Source organism: Choloepus didactylus, chromosome 6, assembly GCF_015220235.1.
Source record: "Choloepus didactylus isolate mChoDid1 chromosome 6, mChoDid1.pri, whole genome shotgun sequence".
Taxonomy (NCBI): domain Eukaryota; kingdom Metazoa; phylum Chordata; class Mammalia; order Pilosa; family Megalonychidae; genus Choloepus; species Choloepus didactylus.
The window spans coordinates 144064389-144082083 of NC_051312.1; the positions used below are offsets into that span (position 1 = coordinate 144064389).

Sequence of the window (17695 nt, forward strand, 5' to 3'; positions counted from 1 at the left end):
GACTACAGATGGGAAGAGGCAGTTCTCAAAACACTCAGTTCTCAGGTTCTATGTTAGGAGAAGGACGTGAAGAGACATGGGATGCAACCATCTTCCCTTATTCTGCCTGGTGATACCTAAGCTGGGTCTTATAACCATTTCTCTTTTTCCTGGTCAGGAAATAGCTTAGATTTTTCTAAGGAGGGTAGGAACAGTCCTATATTCTTCTTTTCCCCTGTAAGACTGAGAAAACAAAAGGCTAGTCTCTATGTCTCTGAGTTACCTTGACAACACTTCTGGTCTCTGAGTTACCTTGACAACACTTCTGAGCCTAAGGCCATATGTCTAATCAAGACTGTGCCCTAATGTTTCTCTCCAACTGAAGTAAGGAAATGTCATCTGTCCATAACACTGAGACCGTATAATAACTTTTAAAAAGCTCTTCTTCTACATGTAGCTATAACATTTTTCTTCATACATTTCCACATGTCAAACTTGCAACAATATCAGCTGCCTCAAGAATCTGACTTGAAACCCAGAGAACACACCCACAGATACTCCCCAGGGAAGACTTAGAACTGGAAATGAGAAGCTTTGCTCACCGTGTTCACACATGAAGAACTCTGACTACTCTCATGCACAATTTGACTTCACCAATGGGACTTCTTACCTGAAAGCATACGAGATCGATGCCTGCTCTGCACCTCTCTTGATAAATGTAAAGGACTGAAATTTTACATAGTATGTTCTCTGAGCACAACTAATTAAATTAGAAATAAATAGCAAAAATATATCTGAGATATGAATGAAGCAGATCTGGTTAAGACTAGGGCAGATTGGGCCACAGGGTAAAGGTTGAAACTGCATGTAAAAACTTCAACTTCCATGTGAGACCAAGGGAAGAGATGTTTATTTGGTGTGGGATCTATATTTTCTAAACAATATAGCTTCTACAGTCAGTTTGTTCAAACACCACAATTGCATGGAACTCTGAGTGGGAAATGAGATATGGTGGGTTTGTATAGGTTAGAGTGAAATAGCAACACATCCCAGGGTAATTTGGGTGGAGAATGAAAATGTATATGCAGGGCCCCCCTGAGGAGCTGGGGGGAAATGTGGAAGTGTTGGACTTCCTCACCTGGATTGTTGCTGATTTTCTTGCAGAAATTGAGGACTGATGGCTTGGGATGCCAGGCCTTCTGTCTTGGGGCTTGCCCTTGTAAAGCTTGTTACTGCAGGGGAGAGGCTAAACCTGTTTATAATTGTGCCTGAGTCTCCCTCTGAGTGCCTCTCTGTTGCTCAGATGTGGCTCTCTCTCTCTAACTAAGCCACCTCGGCAGGTGATCTCACTGCCCTCCCCCCATGTGTGACCTGACTCTGAGGGCTGTAAATCTCCCTGGCAACGCAGGATATGACTCCCAGGGATGAATCTGGACCCAGCATCATGGGATTGAGAACATCTTCTTGACCAAAAGGGGGATGCAAAATGAAACAAAATAAAGCTTCAATGGCTGAGAGATTTCAAATGGAGTTGAGAGGTCTCTCTGGTGGACATTCTTACGCACTATATAGATAACACTTTTTGGGTTTTGATGTGTTGGAATAGCTAGAAGTAAATACCTGAAACTGTCAAACTCCAGCCTAGTAGCCTTGACTCTTGAAGACGATTGTATGACAGTGTAGCTTACAAGGGGTGACAGTGTGATTGTGAAGGCCTTGTGGATCGCACTCCCTTTGTCCAGTGTATGGATGGATGAGTAAAAAAATGGGGAAAAAAACTAAATGAAAAATAGGGTGGGGTGGGGGGGATGATTTGGGTGTTCTTTTTTACTTTGATTTTTTATTCTTACTCTGATTCTTTCTGGTGTAACGAAAATGTTCAGGGATGGATTGGGGTGATGAGTGCAAAACTGTATGATGGTGCTGTGGACGGTTGATTGTGTACCACAGATGATTGTATGGTATGTGAATATATCTCAATAAAACTGAATTTAATTTTTAAAAAAAGATAAAATATATATATATATGAGAGAAAAAAAATGATCCCACATTAAATTAACACATTGCTAAATAACAAATTGGTCAAAGAAGAAGAAATCACAGGGAAAACAGGAAAATAGTTTGGATGAAAAAAATAATGAAAATAAAAGAGGATGCTATCCTGAGAAAATAATCAGAAATCTGCAGAAAATGTTTTACACAAAAGTGATAGCATTATTCATGCTAATAAAATCTTGGGGAGTTTGATGCAATTTTAATGATCATCTTCAGAAAAAGCTTAAATAAAATACTATATCTAAAAGATAAAATCCATGAAAAACTACAATTCAATAAATATTTATTGGCTGATACAGTGGGAAGATGGTGGACTACAGAGCTCCAGAACTCTTTCTCCCCCCAAAAAATCTATTAAATAGGCAGGAACTGTCTGAAACAACTATTTTGAAACTCTGGAGGCCAGAAGACTGTACAGTATCCAGGGAAGAGTGGGAGGAAGAGTCTGATCAATTATGGTAAAGAACAGTATATTGCTCTCTCCACATTGCATCTACTGGCACCCCTTCTTCCCCTCATTGCCAGGGGTCCAACCCCTGGCTAACTTACTGGTGCAGAAAGGGCCATAAAAATCCTCTTCCCCAAGACCAGATGTGGGCATGGCTAATATAGCTGATCACAGCTTTTGATTAACAAATTTGGATCTCTGAGGGCCCAACTCTGAGGGTGGTCATTGCTGCAATCCACCTGGACAAAGGTGATGGCAGCCATTGCTTCAACCCACCCCAGACAGAAGCAACTGCCCAGGAGACTTAGAGACACTGCAATCTTCACGGCTTCAGGGGACAGTTAGTAGAAGGGCTGCATTTGCTGGGCAGGCCAGAAAAGCTCAGCTTTGGAAAGCCATCAGAGAAGCTCTCGATGCCCTTCCTGATCCCCTCTCCAGTGTGCTTAGGAGCAGGTCTGCACCTCCCTTCATGAGTCCCTGGCCCTGTTTAGACTGGGAAATATAAACTTAGGAAAGTCCTCTCCTGTGTGCCCCTCCTCCCAGAATTTTCCCCCTAGACAAAAGCAGCTTGAGACATGAAAGGAGTGTAAAAAACTATAGAGGAGGACAGTCTGGGACAAAAGACTGCCAGCTTCAAACATCTGAGAGAGGGAGGTCTGTCTCCTGGGAAACAGATGGGACAATCAAACTCCTGTAAACAGAGGAATCCCAAAACAACTAACAGGCAAAGCCCAGGACAAGACAGAGGCCCAGAAAGTCAGAGAAAACCCTGCACACTGCATTTGCCTTGGGCAGGCCTTCCTTATAGGAGGGCTGAAGCTCAAGAAAATCTCTGTCTTATCACCAGGTGGTTACAAAACAAAGAAACAGATATTCCAGGAACTAAATCATAGAATTAACATTTTAAAATATTAAAATGTACAGTGTGCAACTAAAAAGTACATGACAAAGAAACAGGAAATGATGACCATTCAAAGAAAGAGGATAAAAATACAGAAAATAATAATGAAGATGATGAGAATGTGGACATACTGAAAAAAGTTTTTAAAACAATGATCTTAAAATTGCTCAAAGAGATGAAGGAAAGTTCAGAGAAAGAATTAAAGAATATCAGGAAAACAATGAATGAACAATATGAGAGTCCAAGTAAAGAGACAGAAATTTTAAAAAGGAACCAAACAGAACTACTGGAATCGAAGGCCACAATAACTGAATTGAAAAATGCCCACGAGGGTTTCAAGAGTAGAATGGGGCTGGCAGAAGAAAGAATCAGTGACACTTGAAATGAGTCAGGCTGAGAAGCAGAAAGAAAAAAGAAAGATCAGAAGCAAAAATAGCCTAAGATAGCTATAGGACACTATCAAGTGCACCAGTAAACACATTATACAAGTTCTAGAAGGAGAAAAAAGAAAGGGGTAGAAAGAATAGTCAAAGAAATAATGACAGAGAACTTCCCAAACTTAGCAAAAGATGTGAATATGCACATCCAAGAAGCCTAGAGAACACCAAACAGGACAAACAAGGAGAAAAACACACCCCATCATATACTGATCACAGTATTAAATGCAAAGGACAATGAGAGAGTTCTGGCAGTTGCCAAGAGGAAAGCAATGTGTTACATACAAGGGAATCCCAATTAGACTGAGTGTCAATTTATCATCAGAAACCATGGAGGCAAGAAAGCAGTGGGTTTTAAATACTTAAAGTGCTGAAAGAAGACAATTGTCAGCCCAGAATTTTATATCTGGAGAGATTTCCTTTCAAAGATGAGAGAGAAATTAGGACATTTTCAGATAAACAAAAGCTGAGGGAATTAATCACCACTAGAACTGCCCTACAAGGAATGTTAAAGGGAATTCTTCAGACTGATATGAAAGGACACTAGACAGAGATACAAAGCAGCCTAAAGAAATAAAGACCTGTGGTAAAATGAAGCATTTGGGTAATTATAAATGCCATTATTATTGTAGTGTATTGTCTGGTATGTATATCCACTTCTTATTTCCTACAGGTGCTAAAATGTAAATCCATAAAAAATAGTGATAAATCTGTTTTTGGACATACAGTGTGCAAAGATATCATTGGTAACAAGTATGAAAAAATAGAGGGGGGATAGAGGGGTATAGGAAAATTATACTTAATAGTTTCATAATGTGCATGCTATTGAAGTTAAGTTGGTATCAAATCAAATATTACTGTTATATATTTAGGATGTTAAATTGTAACCCCATGGTAACCACAAGGAAAATAGATGAAAAATATATCCACATAGAAATGAGAAGGCACTCAATAAGGTATAACTCAAAAAAACAAATAAATATAAAATAGTCATTAATGGAAGCAAGAGACAGAAAAGGTATAAGACTTACAAAGGCTAAATAGCAAAATGGAAGGAGAAAGTCGCGTATTATCAGTAGTGACTTTAAATGCAAGTGGATCAAAAAAATGTAAATGGATTAATCTCTCCAGTCAAAAGGCAGAAACTGGCAGAATGGAGAAAAAAGCAAACCCAACTATATGCCTGACTGCAAGAAACTCACCTTAAATTCAAAGATACAAGTAGGTTGACGGTTAAAGGATGGAAAACATATACCATGCAAGTAGTAACCAAAAGAGAGCTGGGATGGCAAAACTAGTATCAGACAAAATAGACTTTAAGTCAAACACAGTTATGAGGCACAAAGATGGCAATTATATACAGATAAAGGGGACAATTCAACAGGAAGATGTAACAATTATAAATATATATGCACGTAACAGCAGAGTTCCAAAATATATGAAGCAAATACAGACAGATTTGAAGGGAGAACTTGATGGTTCTACATTAATAGTAAGAAACTTTACTACACCATTACCACTAATGAATAGATCATCTAGTCAGAAGATCAATAAAGAAGTACAAGACTTAAATGATACCCTAAACCAACTACACCTAACAGACATATATAGAACACTTCACCCTATAAAAACAGAATACACATTCTTCCTAAGTGCACATGGACAATTCTTCAGGACAGACCATATGTTGGGTCACAAAACAAGTCTCAATAAATTAAAAAATAATGAAATCATATAATGTATATTCTCCAACTACAACAGAATGATGCTAGAAAGCAATAACAGAGGGAGAAATGGGAAATTCACAAATTCATAGAAACTAAACAACATACTCATAAATGACCAATGGGTTAAAGAGGAAATCACAAGCAAAATTAGAAAATATCTTGAGGTGAATGAAAATGAAAATACAACATACCAAAACTTATGGGATGCAGCAAACACAGTGCTGAGAGAGAAATTTATACCTCTAAATGCTTATATTTAAAAAGAAGACTTCCAAAAAGATCACATTAAGAAATGTTTAAGAGCATGTAGATGGGTTCAATGCAGATTTGATCTGGAAGAACAAAGAATCACTGAACTTGAAGGTAAGACAATTGAAATCATTCATTATGAGAGCAGAAAGAAAAAATAATAACAAAGAGTGAACCAAACCTGAAGAAACTGTGGAAAACCATCAAGTGTACCAATATACAAATTATGGGAGTCCCAGAGGATAAGAAAGAGGGGAAGAGAGAATATTTGAAGAAATAATAGCAGAAAATTTCTCAAACTTAATGAAAGGCATGAATATAAAAATCCAAGATGCTCCATGAACTCCAAACAAGATACACCCAAATGGACTCACAGGCAACATATTATAATGAAACTATGAAATGCCAAAGATAAAGAGAGAATTCCAAAAGCTGAAAGAGAGAAAATGTAATGTAAAAGAGGCCTCAATAAGATTAAGTGCTAATTACTCATCAGAAACCATGGAGGCAAAAAGGTAGTGGGATATCATATTTAAAGCATGGAAGCAAAAAGTTACTAGCCAAGAATTTTATAACCAGCAAAGTTGTCTCTCAAAACTGAGGAAGTAATAAAGAAATTCCCAGAAAAACAAAGGCTGAGGGAGTTTACCACCACTAGATCAGCCCTACAACAGATTCTAAAGATATTTCTGAATGTTGAAAGGAAAGGAAAATAGACAACAGATCAAAGCTACATGAAGAAATAGATATCTCCAATGAGAGTAACTACATGGGTAAATATAAAGACCAGTACTACTGTGTTTTTGTTTGAAATGTCATTTTTTACTTCCTACAGAGTCTAAAAGGGAAATGAATAGAATGCAATGATAAAGCAATGGATTTGGACGCAAGTATAAAGATTGAATTTGTGACAAGAACTACATGAAGGTCGGGGGATGGAGGGTTATTGGACCATAGTCTGTGTATACACTGAAGGTTAAATTGGTATGAAAGCAAATGACATTGCTATAGATTCAGGATGTTAAATTTAAGCCCCATGGTAACCACAAAGAAAATATCAGACAATATGCAAGCTCACAGAGCCAAAAATTAGAGTACAAGTTGCCAGGGGAAGGGAGCATATAATGCATAATGGGTGTAGAGTTTCTGTCTAGGGAGATGGGAACACTTAATAATGGAAGGTGTTGAGGGTACTGCAATACTGTAAATGCAATTAATCCCACTGAATGGTACACTTGGGAGTAGTTGTGATATATGTTCTCACAATTTTTTAAAAGTGCAACTAAAGAAACTGACAATTAAATGCAATACATGATCCATGGGCTCTAATAAGGGAGGAGAAAATGCTCATAAGATCATTATTGGGAAACGAAAAATTTGAAATATAGACTGTGAGCTTTATAGCAATGTTAGAAGATACACAGGGAGAAAGAGAGGTAGATAAATGATAGATAGAGATAGATAGAGATAAATGGATTGATAGACATATGGATAGGTAAAATGAAGCAGCAAATGTGGCAAAATGTTAAAACTGGTAATCTGGCATATGTGGGAATAGGATTTGCTGTAGCTCCCTGTATGGAGTTGCATTATTTTGTAGCTGTCCTTTAAGTTTGAAAGTTTCAAAATAAAAAGTTATAAAAATACATGGTAGTCAGGGAAAGCTTTCTGAGAAGGTGATAATTTTTAAAGGCCCAAATTCTTGATATATTCTGGATACTAATCATTTGGTTTTTTGTGTTGTAAATATTTTCCACTTTCTGGTTTATTTCTTTAATTTTTCAACAAGAAATGCACATTAAAATAGGTTTTACAAATATAATGTAGGCACCCATGAAGCCATCATGTAGGTCATTAAAATATAAAAATGTCAAAAAAAAAAAGACTTCAAATTAGAGACCTAACCTCAAAACTGGAATAAAAAGAAAAAGAAAAGATAACTAAACCCAAAGTGAGAAGGAGGAAATAACAAAGATTAGAGATAAATGAAATAGAAAAGAAAAAAAAACAACAGAGAGAATCAACAAAACCAAAAGTTGGTTCTTTGCAAAGATCAATAAAATAGACAAACCTTTAGCTAGACTGACAAAAAAAAAAAGGAGAGCAAGGATACAAATAATTAATACCAAAAATGAAAAGTGGGACATTACTACTGACCCTGCTGGGGGAAAAAACAACTATAAAAGGATATTTTGAACAACTGTATGCCAATATTTAGGTAACCTAGATGAAATGGACAAATTCTTAGAAACATACAAACTATCTACAATGACTCAAAAAGAAATAGAAGATCTCAATAAAACAATTATTAGTAAAGAGATTGAATCAGTAATCAAAAACATCTCAACAAAGAAAAGCCCAGGACCAGATGGCTTCACAGGGGAATTCTAATACATATTCCAAGGATACTTAATTCCAATTTTGCTTAAACTCTTCCAAAAAATTGAAGAGGTGGGAACACACCCTAATTCATTCTACAAGGCCAACATCACCCTCATACCAAAGCCAGATAGAGATACTACATGAAAAGAATACTATATACCAATATCTCTTATGAATATAGGTGCAAAAACCCTCAACAAAATATTAACGAACTGAAACCAATAGCATATTTGTATAATTCTTTTAATATGCTGTTGGTTTCAGTTTGTTAATATTTCACACCTTATACAAAAATTAACTCAAAATGGATCAAAGACATAAATATAAGAATCATGAGCATAAAACTCCTAGAGGAAAATGCAGGGAAGCTTGGCAATGGTTTCTTAGACCTTACACCCATAGCAATTTAGGAATTCTGCCCAGTGCTAAATATGACTATTCCAATGTGCATTCCAGCACTGGGGAAATAACCACAGGATGGATTCAGGAACACTGCATCCACTGTGAACTGGACCTGAGCTAAAATTCTATTGATCATGTGACCTCCACAAGCCCCTACTCTGACTGGTGGCCCACAGTGATATGTTGGGTTCCTGATGTTAGTGTCAGTTCAAAACTAGTGTTCAGTAAACCCTGGAAAGTCTGATTATTTCCTTTTCCCCAATGCACAGTTGCCATGCTAAAATGTCATAGGTCCCTTTGGGGAAGGCTTGGAGAAGGATGAACAATATAAATTTTAGGAAGTATAGCTGTGCCTTTCCTCAAGGTGACATGACATGAAATTCCCTTCATTCAAGGGGTTCTGAGTCTGTAAACTGTCTAATCTGGGAATTGACTGATAGGCCATATTCTCTGTCTTTGTGATTCAAGTTAGACTTTTGTCCACTTGACCTAGAACTCTTCTGCTTATCCAGATGAAGCAAACATATAGTAGATTGCCCAACTTTTTTGTTTCAGTATATCTCATTAGCAACTTGCCAATGCCATAGGTCTCTGCAAGTCAGACTATTCTAATTACTGCTTTGACTCTGCTGTCCATTCAAGTAACCACACCCAATTTGTCTGTGTTTAAGGGCTGCCTCTGGGCTCCTGCTACCCTGGGATCCAGTTATCTCCATTGCATTTAAGGATCCCAGTTCAGTGACAGCAGTTCCACTATAATATCACACCAACAACAAAAGAGCAACCACAGAGCTTTTCAGGGATTCTGGAGCTCTCTTCACAAATTTCTTTCTCACAGTTGTGGTGAAAGGTGTGTCCTCTGGATACACTTGAAAGGTGAGCAGTTCTTACATGATAAATCAATTCAGCATTCCTATCTCCCTAAGCCTTCACATACCTTATTCTACATTATACCAAGGAAGTTCATTTTGGTCCATATTTCAGCCAACCAACCAACCAAAGTACAGAGCCCTTTCTAATCCCTCGAGCTACAATAGTGAATCCAGAATCTCTGCTTATTGAGCGCATATTAATAAATTCAGCCTGATCCAAATTGATGCTCCTCCCATCATTATCCCATACCCTTAATATAGGTTCTCACATATATTCTCCTGATTACTGTATGCATAAATTGGTAAAATCATGCAATTCTTTTGAAGTGTAGTATGACTTCTTCGTGGATCACAATCTGTAGCTCACCTTTTGGGACATGCCGGGATTTCAGCCTAGTCATAGGTCTGGAAACAAAGAAGAGTTGCGGGGGTGGGTTCTGAGAAGAATTAACAGTGTCTTGCAAGTCAACTACCTCAAAGGATTTGACTACAGGTTCATATGGCACAGCAAGGCTAACCTCCTCAGACAGAAGATAGAAGGACTATTTCTACTGGCAAAGAAGACTCAGCAGAATTTCAGGGTTCAGTGTCCCCACCTTCACCAAAATCTGCCCAAATGTCCCCATTCCAATTTACAAGACCCCATTTCTTCCCATCCAATATCCTCATTTTAACAGCAGAGACCCTGGAAGTTTGGGAAATCAATTTGCATTGGAATTCAGCTAATCACACATGACATTCTGCATTTGGTTTTCAAATATTTCGATTATGTAGTTATAGGACATCCAGGTTTTTTCCAAGGCACACGAAACTTTTATATCATTTATTTAGCAGTTGATCTGGGAATTTAAAGACTTGAGTTCATCCTTTTCGTTCACAACTTTATCTAACAGATTTAGAAACAATCTGTTAATCTCATTATACTAATTGATTTGAAAAAAAAAGTTCTAAAGTGTTATACACACAGCCACTGAGAACCTTCCCTCTTATAGGTAATTGAGTAGGTATATCCAATGGTGAAATTTTGTGTATCTCTATTGCCAAATCATGCTGTGGACTATCACTGCATACTTTAACACTGGAAATAGAGTCGTTAGTGCTTTTAAATCTAATCAGACTAAAAAAAAATCCAAAACTCTAGAACTTCTTCAGAAAATTCATCCTTCAAGATTCTATTCCTCCAGAATCATTCTCAGTATAAAATATCTGTATAAGTTGTAGTTTTTCAAAAAAACAAAGCAACAGATATATGTGCACACATGCACATAGACACACATGTTTACACACATATATATACAATGAAGGGATTTTTATTGTAGGGAATTGGTTCACATGATTATGGGGGCTGTAAAGCCTGAATTCCATAGGGCAAGCCACAGGCTGGAAATTCTGGTAAATGTGATGTCGAGTTACGGCATCCAAATTCCTTAGAGGAAACTGGCAGACTGGACACTCTAGCAAGAATATTCTTCTGACTCTGGGACCCTAAGCTCTTGCTGGTAAGGCCTCCAACTGAATCGGTGAGGCCCACACACATTATGGAAGGTAATGTCTTCTACTTCAGGTCAACTTATTTTCTATATTAACTCCATCTACAAAATACATCCACAGTCACAAAAATACAACCGGATACCAAAACCTAGCCAAAGTGACATGTAGAATTAACCTTCATACATAGGGAAGAACATATTCACATGTAAATATGCCCAGAATATAGTAAATACTCAGTAGTTGAAAGGTACTAGTTAATAATATTAAATGTTCACATATATTTGTAGCTTATTCAATATACTAAATATCATATTCTTTTTGAGTGTATATTTGAAAATATTCTTCTCATAGATACAGTCAATAACTATATAGTATTTATGTAGGTATGCCTCAAATGACTATTCTTCTGAATATAAATAATGATAAAACATGTAGAGTATCTTGGTGGATTTTGAGAAGACAGTGTCATTGAATCTTTAGTCTCGTTGAGCATCCCCATTAAAAAAACAGCAAAGCCACGTAACAAAGCCCAAACGTATGGATAACATCTACAACAAAAGCAGGTGACATATTATCCCTCTCTGCTCCAAACACAAGCAGATGGGCACAAATCAAAAAACATATGAAGATGGACACAAATCATCAAGAGCTAAAAATGTGCAGGGACAATAGAGAAACAGGAAGAAAAGGTCCAGTAAAAGTAGAAAGGGGATACAGTCTTTCAACACTTCTCAAAAACAGAAAATGGAGTTCCAGGAGTATGAAAAAAAAGATAGAAAAAACCTAATTTGATGTAAAAATGAAAAACAGAAAATGATTAAGATGAAATTTCATATAAATTATAATTAAAAAGAAAATAACTTTTCTATTAAAATAGTAGAGCAAACACATGGCATGTCCACACAAAAAAATGAATACTATAACATTATTTCAAAAGGAGCTAAAACACATCAAGAAAATGGCACAAAGTATGAAAGAACAACATACGTCATGTGAAAGAAAAATAATTTTAAGAAACGTATAAATCAGACAATAGGAGTCAGGGACCTTTTGAAATAAAAAGAAAATAAAATTTCAGAAATTAAGACTGAACCAGAAGAAAAACAAGAGCAAATAAACAAAACAGATAATGCCTTAGGAAACAAAGAAGATAAAAAAGAGACTAAAAATAAAAATAAAAAAGAAATGAAGGCAGTAGATTTAAAGGCAAGTAACAAATATAAACACCAGGCAAAGATATAATACGTTTGAGTAGGATTACTGTAGGAAAAAATAAAACAAGTGAACAGAACAAATAATAAAAATTATAATTCAAGAAACTTTTCCTGGTGTTAAAGAATGATTTGAGTTGACATACTGAAAAGAAACAATGCATACCAAAGAAATTGGCCCCAGAATAAATATCAAAACATACCCTTGTAAAATCTGAGTTTATTTAAAAAAAAAAAAAAAGAAAGAAAGAAAAAGACGTCCATTAAGCAGTAAAACAGAAGAGATTAGGTAGCCCTAAATATCCTGGTTTGGTTGAAAAAGACCTAGAAATAATGACTAACCCAGAAAAAACTAGCCTCTCTGGCACCCAATCTGGGATCTTGAAATATGATTTCCCTATTGGAAGAAACCAAGTTTCTTGGGGAAATGGGTGATTCCAGAGCTGAAGAATGAAATGTGCAAGATGCACACAGAACATCTTGTCAGATCAGATAGCAAGGAAGGGATTAGAGACTACTTGGGCCCTGTCAGAAAGACTCAGGAGACAAACTAAAGAGAATTTCACAGGCTGAAGATAGAAAAATTTGAGTTTCAAAAATATAACAACTGCAATGAATTGAAACATAAAATATGTTGAAATTGGGGAGCTAAACATTGTATTAAAGAAAAATAACTGGTCATCTTTAAAGGATAAACAAAATTGTTATTTTGAAAACTAGAAAACGAAGGAAAAGAATTTTTGTAGAAAAAAGCAATATGAGGGATTCTTGTGGTGATATAACTTTTAATCTCAACTATGAAGGTTGATACATGAACATGAACCTAAGCAGCGATAAAATTACATGGGGCTACATAAACATATGCAAAAATGAGTATAAGTGAAACAGGGGGACTAAATAAGATCAGCAGATTGTATTCGAGTCATTATCCTGGGTGTGACATTGTACTATAGTTTCCCAAGGTGTTCTACTGGGGGAAATGCATAAAGAGCACAAGCGATATCTGTGTTATTTCTTACAACTTTTTGGTCTACAATTATCTCAAAATAACGAGTTTAATTTAAAAATCTTAGCAGTATTTCAGCAGTATGTTAGTGGATAATGTATTACTGAATATTTTCTTGAAGACAAAAATTTATCATGAACAAATTCCTCTTATGAATGAGAATAGAAGACTGAAGAGTTCTTACAAGTCGACCTCATACACCTCACCCACCGGCCATTCCACCCAGTTAGTCCACAAGTGTAGCAGCAGGGTGACAAATTAACATTCCTTACAAATTCAACATTACTTTACTGAAACTATACAGTTTGTTTCAGTAAAATATTTTAATTTGTCTTAATACCCTTTAAAATAAACATTTTAAAGCTGGGTTATTGTGTCTAATGACATGTAAGTATTGATGACAAGCAACCATGATGGTGGAAACTGAAGATGAGGTTGATGGCAATGACTGAAGTGGTTGTGGGGATCAGAGGAGGAGGAGGAGGAGGGAGAGGAGGAACAGGAGGAGAAGGAGGCTATTGGAGGTGAAATAGCCCAAGATTGACATTAGACCCTAAGCTTCCCAGGCTGCAAGATAACTACCTCAATAAAAGTAAAATTAACACACTTGGGAGACAAAACGTGACTCACAGCAGAGGTATAAACAAAGACTCCTAATTGCTCCTGCAGTGAGGACCCACTCTCTGGAGTGAGCGCACCCCAGAGGAGGTTCTGCTCACACATGTATAAACAGACCCCAAGGCTGACAATCTTGGAGACTCATTTCTCATGACTCTGCTGGCCTCTTTGAGGAAATAACAGGACTAGATACATGTCTGGTTCTCCTATTTCCTGATTGTTGAAACCAAGGCATCCCCTAAAATTACCTGGAGAATGTGCTCCACTTTTCTTCACCACAGATCATTCATTGCAGATTTAAAGAAACTGTAGGAGAAAAATCTCTCTTCCATGAACTTCTGTTGAAAATACAGGCTATTTATAGCCATATGATTCCCTTCTCTCTAAGCACTTTTTCTTGTGTACTGTGTTCTCAGCAGCAGTAATCCTGAACATCTGATGGCCTGGTAAAATCAGAGGTAAGAATTTCAGTAACTGATAAAAAAAAAAAATGTGGATTACTTTAGAGAGTTATAGGAGTAAAAAAAATTAGATCAATGCTGTATCTGTCAGGGTTCTCCAGAGAAACAAAACCAAAAGGATGTATGTGTGTGTGTGTGTGTGTGTGTGTGTGTGTGTGTGTGTGTGTGTACAGAGAGAGATTTATTATACGGATTGCATCATGCAATTGTGAGAGCTGGCAAGTCCAAATTCTCTAGGGCAGGCTGGAGGATAGAAATCCTGATAAGGGTGATGTTGATGAGTGCAATCTGAATTCCTTAGGCTGGAAAATCAGGAGGGAATGGAGAATATAGTCTTGAGGCAGAATTCCTTCTGATCCTGAGATTCCTTCAGTTCTTACACTTAAGATCTCCAACTGATTTGATGAGGACAACCCACATTACTGAGGGTAATCTCAAGGTCAACTGACGGTAGATGCTAACGCCACCTATGAAATACCTCTACTCAACAACTAGGCCATGGTTGACCAAAAAACTCAACACAATAACCTAGCCAAGTTGACACAAAAAATTAACCATCACAAATGCTGTCTAGAATATTCCTATAAAACAGTATTCACTTCTGTACTGCACTGAAGGAATGCTGTTCACTCTTTATCAAAACAGCAAAGTTTAGTGGAGACCAAAAAGACTGCTAGTCAGAAAACATGGATTCTAGGCCCAGGTCTGCCTCATAGTAGCTGTATCATAGTACTCCTATTTTTCATATACTATGCTCAAATTAAGACGTTAGATATAAAACACGTTCAAACAACATTGCCTAAAAGATACACATGTGCAAATCATAAGGCTAAAAACCGAGGCAAGAGAAGAAACTCAGTAACAAGAGAGTTAACTTTCATTTCCAAGTTGCCAAAACAGAACAGACCTTGGACAGGTCACTTAATGGCCAGCGCTTCAGTATTCTCAATATGAAAATGGGAATAAAAGCCCTACTCTAAATACTTTTCTCCCCATACCCAAGAATTTCTGGAGGAGTTAATAAGATTGACTGTTGAAATAAATGGGTAAACTCTAAAGCGTTACACAAAGGTTAGTAATTATATAAGGAAGAAATAATTGAACTACTGAGAATTTAAGTTTATTAGCTTAAGACATACATCTCAGAGACAGAGGTATCTGTAAGTTTCCTATGCCAGCAATGACGGGCCATCCTTTCTAGAGAACATGTCTGTAATTTGAGTACTGTGCCACTGGAGATAATAGTGCCAAGGTTTTGATGCTTGTCCTGAATATAATATTAACAATAATAATAATAAACAGCTATTGAGCACTGACTATGGACAATACTATGCTTCAATGCACAGGATGCACTAGAAACCAATTAAATCGGAATTTCTGTGGGTGAAACCATCAATACTTTTTAATGCTCCATGTGGTTCTAATATATGCACCCAATGTAGAGCTCTAACCACTGTCTTAGGGCTTCAATTCCAGTGGAAATCTTAAAAAACTCCAGATACCTCATAATAACATTTTTATAGGTACTATTTGAAAAATATTTCTAAGTATGCAATATATTTTGTTATTTTTAAAATGACCTTGGGAATTTAATTTATTAATTTCTTTATCAATCATATACAGAAATAGATATGTCACTAAGTAAAACAGCTGTAACTACCGTGTCACCCTGGAACTACATGGATTTGAGATATATATTCCTAGGTCTATGTTGAGCAAATATTTTGGGATTGCAAAGATAACACATAAAGGTCAATTCTTAGTCAAAACACATCTCCAAGTCCAAAATACACTACTTGTAACCTAGGAGGTTCTCAAAATTCAAAAGCATCAGCATCACCTGGAGAGGTTGTTAAAATACATATTGTTGGACCCTGCCAATGGAAGTTTCTGATTCTGTACGTCTGGGCAAGGCATGAGAGTCTGCATTTCTAACAAGCTCTTAGTGATACCATTGAAGCTGGTCCATAGTCTACGCTTTAACAACCACTGCTTTTGGATATTTGGAACATGAGAGCCGTAAAACTTCCAGATCTTGCCCTTTTCCTCTCATCTTAATGATCTTTGAAACACTCAGAGGCAGGTCTACCTCCCAGCAAATGGAATTGAGGGGAAAGGGAATCAGGAATGAGCCCAAGAACCCTCAGCCAGAGCCAAATGCTCAAAACTAGCTTCACAAACAAGGGCAGCCTTTCATGGGCTCTTCTCTCCATTCTCACAGGCTCCAACTCCAAGAATGGCTGCAGAAAATCACTCCACAGTAACAGAGTTCATTCTCGGGGGACTAACAAATCGGCCAGAGCTCCAGCTCCCCCTCTTCCTCCTCTTCCTAGGGATCTATATGGTCACCATGGTGGGGAACCTGGGCATGATCACCCTAATCCGTCTCAATTCTCAGCTTCACACCCCCATGTACTTCTTCCTCAGCAATTTGTCCCTTGTGGACATGTGCTACTCCTCTGTCATTACTCCTAAAATGCTGGTGAACTTTGTGTCAGAGAAGAACATCATCTCCTATGCGGGGTGCATGTCACAGCTGTACTTTTTCATTGTTTTTGTCGCTTCTGAGTGTTACATGCTGACAGTGATGGCCTATGACCGCTACGTTGCTATCTGCCACCCTTTGCTTTATAACATCATCATGTCCCAGCAAGTCTGCTCCATACTGGTGGGTCTGGCCTACATCATGGGGCTCATTGGCTCAACAATAGAAACTATCCTCATGTTAAAACTGCCCTATTGTGAGGTCCTCATCAGTCATTACTTCTGTGACATCGTCCCTCTCATGAAGCTCTCCTGCACTAGCACCTATGATGTCCAGATGGTAGTTTTCCTTTTGGCTGGATTCAACATTATAGTCACTGGCATAACAGTCCTTGTTTCCTATGCCTTCATCCTCTCCAGCATCCTCCGCATCAGCACCACAGAGGGCAGGTCCAAAGCCTTTGGCACCTGCAGCTCCCACCTGGCAGCTGTGGGAATGTTCTATGGCTCTACCGCGTTCATGTACTTAAAGCCCTCCACTGCCAGTTCCCTGGCCCAGGAGAACGTGGCCTCCGTGTTCTACACCACAGTGATCCCCATGCTGAACCCCCTAATCTACAGTCTGAGGAACAAGGAGGTCAAGGCTGCAGTGCAGAAAACACTGCAGAGAAAATGATGCTGATGTGAAAGTTGTTATTCTTTCTAATTTTAAATAAAAGCTGTTGTAAATTCCAGAAGCCTTCTGAATGTTGGCCCAATCAATGTTACATGGTTCCCTCTTCCCTCCCTTCCTCTGTCTTCTCTCCTGTTGACTCTTGAAACCAGCTGATTTCAAGTTCATGCTTTCTTTCATTTAGGATATGCTTTCTCTCCCCTGATCTTTTTGGTAAACATTTTTTAACTTAACTGTAAATAAGTTAAAAATTTAACTATTCACATAGACTTTGAACTTTCACCTTGAGTTGGAGAACC

At 37.5% G+C, this 17695-nt stretch overlaps 1 protein-coding gene across 1 annotated transcript; it reads left to right on the forward strand.

The window, feature by feature from the left end:
• The first annotated feature begins 16475 nt into the window (after positions 1 to 16475).
• On the forward strand, positions 16476 to 17399 carry LOC119536520 (olfactory receptor 8A1). Its single transcript, XM_037839365.1, has one exon. The coding sequence runs from the start codon at positions 16476 to 16478 to the stop codon at positions 17397 to 17399; it is 924 nt and encodes a 307-aa protein (XP_037695293.1).
• Positions 17400 to 17695: the final 296 nt, after the last annotated feature.